This window comes from Microtus oregoni, unplaced genomic scaffold (assembly GCF_018167655.1).
Source record: "Microtus oregoni isolate MIOR12 unplaced genomic scaffold, Mior012 000031F_ref0000149, whole genome shotgun sequence".
In the NCBI taxonomy this organism is placed as follows: domain Eukaryota; kingdom Metazoa; phylum Chordata; class Mammalia; order Rodentia; family Cricetidae; genus Microtus; species Microtus oregoni.
In genome coordinates this window covers 11,155,983-11,162,917 of record NW_024543090.1, presented here as the reverse complement: position 1 = coordinate 11,162,917, position 6,935 = coordinate 11,155,983, and the positions used below count along the sequence as shown (strand labels likewise).

The window sequence follows — 6,935 nt, the reverse complement described above, 5'->3', positions numbered from 1 at the left end:
TCAGTTCATTTCTAATTCAAATTGCTATGTCATTTCCTTCCTCCTGCCAACTTCTGGTCAGAAGATCAGTTGGAGACAATGATTGATTATCAGAAGAGGTTCTAAGAGGTCAAGGCGCGACACCTAACACCTAAAAGTATCTTCTAGAAACAGAGCTTTAAATTCCTTTCTATGAGCTTCATGATAACTAATTGAATTAGATGATTGCATCTCAAAGTTATTACTTATTTCAGTAGTTTGAAACTATTAAAAGCAAATCAGATCTCTAACCAAATAGAAATCAATTGTAGCTTTAAGCTTTTGAGTTCTATATACTTATGTATAATGGAGATTTCTTTCTTTGAAACCCATATGTCTTACCTCTATAGTGTTAGAATCATACAATCTGTATGAAGACAAAGAAAATTTAACAGTAACTCAATCTATTTGAGGTTTTTAAAATTGTGAAATAACATTATCATTTTAAAATCTTGTTTTATTTAGACCCTAAACTTACTCTAAATTAATTGGTCTGACAAATCTTCAAATTCAGGAACCAACAGACCCTTTTACTGTATTTCTGTTCAATACTACCTTATTTCTCCTGTTCTAGGAAGAATTTTGGGGTTAGGAAGCTCTGATTATATGGGAAAAAGGAGGACTGCTTTGGAAAATGTGGTTCCTATTTATGTAATAATGGGACTTATGAGTTGCTGTGAGTCTTCATTTCTGTAAAATATGATATGCTATAATATAAATTATTGTTTTTATGACTTTAACACGATTATATTGAGAACCATAGGTGATATTTCTTCAAGATACTTAGAAGATTTAAGTATTGCAGTGTCACATACACACACACACACACACACACACACACGGATTGAAATCGAAGTTTCTGAAGCAGAAGAGAACTTGAACGCAAAGTGCCAGACCTTAGTGTTTATCTGCTTACACAACCCGTGGATGCTGTGGTGGGCTCTCCCACATTTAAATTTAAGAAGGAAAGATGAGAACAGCACCGCATCCATTAGTATTCTTGTGTCGGGACGGATTCCAACTTCACCATTCTTTATTTACAGGCTAACTTCCAGGAATGTAATACTGGTGTGCTTGGGTGTGATAAGGAGGCTCAGAGCTTGAAAATGAGCTCCTTCGTGACAGCTTTAGACCAATGCTTGAATTTATGCGTCGTCCTTAAGAAATTGCTGCCTCTCCCACATACACCAAACCCCTTCAACACCCACCCTCACTGCAGCACTGAGAAACAGCCTGAATGTGGGGTTATTACAAAAGTAGCCACTGAGGGGAGCCTACCGCGGTACTGCCCTCCCACGTTGCTATGACGATGAGACTGGCGGGCACACAGCCTTCAGAGCTAAGTGCCGGCTAAAGCAGGTGTCAGATTGCGATGAGCTATGTGGCTTGGAGCCCCAGGAGTGTCTCTGGAAAGTCGGGCGACTGTTGTACTGCATCCCTCTCGGACAGCTCCTTAACTCCACTGGAACACGCAGAGTGAAAATGGTCCACCACTCAGGCTCCATTCAGTCCTTTAAACAGCAAAAAGGTCAGTGGGAATTCTCTCCCTTCTCCTTGTGGGCACCACATCCCGATCTGCATTTCCTTGCAGTTATGCAGGAGCATCCTTTCCACCTGTATGTTGAAGAACTAAGGGACTCTGTAAAGTTAAGACCCCCTTTTTATAAATGTTTTACCCTGCATCGGAGATAAGTCTGATATCCCAAACCGCACAGAGCCCGAGCCCGGGAGGGGGAAGAATCCGTCACATCAGGACTTGTTTGTATGTCTTTTAAATCTCCTTCAGTGCATTGCAGTGAACTCTTTCAGTAGAAAAGGTGCCTGCCGCACCCTAAGGTTTGAAGATTGAAAATTTGGGTGATGTTTGCCCCAGTGTGCGCTTCTAGTGCCGCTTAAGGCTCACATGGGTAAATTCATTACTTTTTCTGAGCTTGGAAAATTGTATGATAAATGAGTTCGTGGAAAATCCCAGAAGTTGGTAGGTCCCAGATGACGGAACTCTGTAATCTCCCTGGAAAACTTTATCTTCTGGATGAATGTATGATTACGGGTTTCTGGTTTTTATATATATTAGGGTATTTTTTTTTCCAGGAACTTCCCAGCATATCGTTTAGGCTTATACAAATTTTTCACTAGTTGCATGGTCAGATTAAGAATTATAATCACTCTTTGTTCCGTTTTCTTACTATTTAAACGACTTTTCGTAAAGCACATATTTCTTTGAGAAACAGATTCTGGGAATTTTATTATTTGATGCATTTTTTCTACATTAATTGTGTTTAATGGATGAATAATGGTAATTGCTTCCTACTTGCTCATATAGTAGCTAAAATATACAATTCTGAAGTTTTACTTGTGTTCATTAGAATAAACATTTATTGAAATCTTATTACTCCTCCTCTGACGCTGCTAGTATTCTTACTCCAAATAGTTGGTTTAGGATAGATCTTGGTTTTGTTTTTGAACCGAAACCCTGGATAAACCCAGAATAACTTAGCAGGAATTTATTTTACAGGCAAAATATTGTGCTGAAAGAGTTTCCAGTTAGGAGCTATAATCTGCACAAGTTCACATGCTCTGGTGTCTCTTAAATGTATGTGGGAATTAGGTATGAAGTGAGAGACTGTGGGTGTAATCAGAAATTTGAGCTCCTATGCAGTTCTATTTGAGCACAAAAAATTCCAAAGGCAATTAAACTACTTCAATAAGTTTTGTTTCCTTGCATCATTAAACACATCCAAACACTGGAGCTCCAAAGAAAGAAATAGAAACCCTGAAACTGCCTCCTACCATCATGTTCTAAAGCTTTGGGAGACCCAGATACATAAAAGGTACCCCAGACTATCCGTCTTGATACATGTTGTATGTTAGGGAGCAAGTAACCATCAATTTTAAGATTGGTTATCTTTGCTCAAAGGAGTGATTAGACTCATGCAATTCACAGCATTTCATAGTGTCTCTTTTATAATGTACCATGAGTCACTTTTTTCAAAATTCACATTTTGACACCAAAAAAAAAAACTTTAACAAAAATGCAAATATGAGTAGATGCAGGGACCCAAAATAAGAAATATTAACTTTTAACTAAATGGTTCTAGTTAATTGTGTCTTTTTAAAAGAAATCACTTTCTTTCATCTATTTCCTCTTTCCAACCCTCCAGGTTCCCTTCCATCACTTCCACCATACCCACTTTCAAGTTAATAGCCTGATTTTCTTTTATTATTTTTATATAGAGAGACTCTCATATGTGTGCATTCATGAAAACATAAATACAACCTTTTGAGTATATTTTTATTGCTTGTGTGTATATAGTTTCAGGACAACTAATAAGGGGTGCATCCCGGGGAGAGGCTAATTCTTCCCCCAGAAGACATAGTTACTTATAGTTCTTTCTCTAGAGGTGGGAACCTGCTAGGAAAAGATAACCCACATAAAGGATCATCCTTTTTTATTTTTTTAATAAGAAGAAGCATGATAACATTCTGTGTGCCCTCTAACCTGGAAGTGTTTTCCAGTGCTGCTCACCGCAGCATTGCACACTAAAGAGATAGGGAATTCTGTACTGAAATTCGGGAGTCTTAGATTTTATTTTAGGCTTGCCTTTGGCTCTAGATAAACAGTTTTGAAAAGCGTTTATCTACTTTTGATATTGATTCATGTTTAATATGGAGACTTTGCGTCTGCCCTTCTGTTCTCTGTCTCCCTGCTAATTATAATTTAATATTAAAATATAATCTGAGGGGTTTAATTATATTTCCACAAGTGCTTATAGTTAACTTTGATCATGTCATCATCTTTACACACTTTATTCCTACTTCTTATTCCCCATCCTCTTTCCAGTATCTTGGACTTCCATTTTAGTTTCATATTCTTCAACCATCCCACACTCAGATCCCACATATGAGAGAAAACACACAATATTTGTGTTTGTGGGACTGGATTTTAAACTTCTAGACATCAAATTCCATTATTTTATTGCAAACAAGCTGATTTCATAATTGTATTCATCCATAGATGGAATCACAGAGTAATTCCATGGCTTGGTAATTGTGAAAAGTGCTGCACTAGAATTGTGTATGCAGCTAGCCCTCCAATAAGCTAAGTTTCATCCTTTTGCATAGGAATGGTATGCCACAACCATACAGAAACTTTATTTGGGAAACATCCATATTGGTTCCCCTGTGGTTACATTTTTTTTCTTCTGTTGGACAGGACAGGCAGTTAGCAATGTGAAGGCAAAGATTTTTCCTGCTGACCCAGAAGAGAAAGCCCTACTTTAATTTCATGTTTAGGAAAGTATTTACTTTGGTGAACCAATTGTGCCAATTACTTTTGTTTTATTCAAGTGAATTCCATATCTGTTAAAAAAAAAAAAACATTGTTGACCACTCTGAACTGGATGATGTTGATTGCGTCTCATTTCTCGGAGAAGCTAATTCTCTTTCCCCCAGAAGTCATTAGTTGTTGCTAGTTCTTTGTCTAGGGAACAGAATAGCACTGTCACCAAGCATTAAAACCTAAATATTCATAAATATTGGAGACTTATGTAATTATAAATTTGTTAGTCAAAACCAATCCCTGATAATACATATACTAATTAATAAATCCAGTGGATATGGCAGGATAGATATAAAAAATCAATTGTTAGTCTGAAGTCTCTATTACTTGATATAAAGCAGTGACACTCAACGTGTGTACCACAATTCCTTTTGGGAGTCACATATAAGATATACTGCATGTCAGATGTTTACCTTATAATTCATAACAGTAGCAAAATTACAATTATTATGTAGCAATGAAATAATTTTATGGAGGAGGGTCACCACATCATGAGGAACATCATGGGGTCACAGCATTCGGAAGGTGGAGGATCACTGATCTATATTTTTCTCTTTTTGTCCTGCACATTAATTCTGCATGTGCTACTTACAGGTTTAATATTATTAAGTCTGTTTGTGCTCATCTGTAATAAACCTAATATCTAATGTATACTATTGTAAGAAATTCAAATCTATGTCAGGTAGTTGGAATTCAAAATTTAGTGATTGATAAAATACACATTGTTATCATTTTCAGGATTCCGTATACTTTTATTGACATTAGGGATATAAGTTGCCCTCAGCAAGACACACACACACACACACACACACGCACATGCACACACACATACAGCTCACACACATACACACACACACACACACGCACACGCACACACACATACAGCTCACACACATACACACACATACTTTCTATTTTTGCTTCATTCCGTAATGCTTTTGGGGGGTATCTTATAGTAACAGTGGGCTCTGGGTATTATAACAATTTTCCATTATGACAGTATCAGTTACAATCACACAGTCTTCCTAATAGTGCACTGTCCCTGAAAAAGTTTTAAAATGTTGTAATAAAGAAGATTCAGATGCACATTTACCTTCATATGTTAAAGATTGCAATACAATGAAACAGTAATTATTACCTCTCTACTCCACCCACATTTACATAACTATTGTTTGCTATGTGATTGTATCACTCTGAACATTTTTGTTCCTGAACATCTTACAAAAAGTTAAAATACAAACAAACAAAAACCCCTTTCACCTGAGAAGTTGATATAGCACTAAATTGAGAGCTCTGCTGAGTCTTTGAGAATCGGGGGCAAGTCTGCATTTTTGTCAGGTTGACATTTTGGTTCTTGATTAAGCCAATTTTGTTTCTAAAGAGACTAACAATGCATGTTTAATTTTTTTCTGTTTCCTTCTTTTCTGCTTTCTTTTTAAAACAGTCTTATTTCACATATTAATCCCAGTTCCTTCTCCCTCTCTTTTTTCTGTTCTAAATACTAGATTTCTTATAAAAATTTTAATAGGCAAAGACATTTTGAAAGTGAGAATCTTCATCAAGTGTGAGAAAAAGAGGCAATTTCCTTGTTTCTGGTGTTTAAAGGGTATCTGGGAGTGTTTATGATTGTCGACAACTAGGAGGATATACTGTTATTACTTTAAAACACCTTGGAGTCGACATAAGCTGGCAAATCAGACCTGGTTTCTGGGTAAAATCTGACCTAGGTCCCTAGACAGGCATGATGTGATTCACTGAATCATGATGGATTAATATGTCATACAAGCAATGATGAAAAACGGATAAGGATAGTTCTGGCTTCTCATGACTGTTTATTTAGTAATAAGCTACTAGGATATTCAGGGAGGTCCCAGGTTCCATAAAACACAGACTGTCTCAATTATCTTGGGCTAAAGGATATCAGTTAATGCTGTGACAGTTTCATTAAAAATCCTGACAGTTGGTTAAACACAAAAATAGCATTTTTCAAGCAATTCTCTGGAACCAAGCATTTTTGTACCCAGATTAACTGTTTCATTATAATAGCTTCAATGTTTGTATGGAGATCTGCAGGCTGAAACTAACATCAATTCTCTTTTCTGCTAAATAAGTTGTGACTGCTAGTGCCAATCTGAAAGCTTCTTCCAAATTTAACTTGGTGTTCAGGTCCTGCTTCATGATCCACAGAGGAATGGCTCTGGGGAATAGCACTTACTCTCCAAATCTTGACTTCTTCAACTTCCTTTTTCTGTGGACCACATCTTTAGTATCAAAGTCTTCCTATACACTTTAGAAAAGAAGAGAAAAAGACACAAATATCCTGAGAGAAATCCATTCATCCTTGTGCACTAACTCCCCTTAGTATTTCCAGACTGTACTTTTGTTTATGACTAAGGAAAGAAAATTTGTCTCTTGTAAAAGATAATTCTAAGTTATGTGAGTCATAGGGGAAAAGTTGAAGTGAAATACTGGCATGACTGAATATTATGTCCAGTAAATATTTGAGTCTGTACACCTAGGTGTGTGAGAACTGTGGCCCCCAAGACCCCTGCCATCAGACTGTATCTGTAATATGAAA

General features: G+C 36.7%; 1 protein-coding gene across 1 annotated transcript in view; it reads left to right on the top strand.

The window, feature by feature from the left end:
* Positions 1-1,309: 1,309 nt before the first annotated feature.
* Ano3 (anoctamin 3) overlaps positions 1,310-6,935 on the top strand; it is a 228,023-nt gene continuing 222,397 nt past the window's right edge. Inside the window, exon 1 of the mRNA XM_041679064.1 lies at positions 1,310-1,546. Within this exon, the coding sequence (XP_041534998.1) occupies positions 1,501-1,546 (46 nt within the window). The 5' untranslated portion in view covers positions 1,310-1,500. The remainder of the gene's footprint in view (positions 1,547-6,935) is intronic.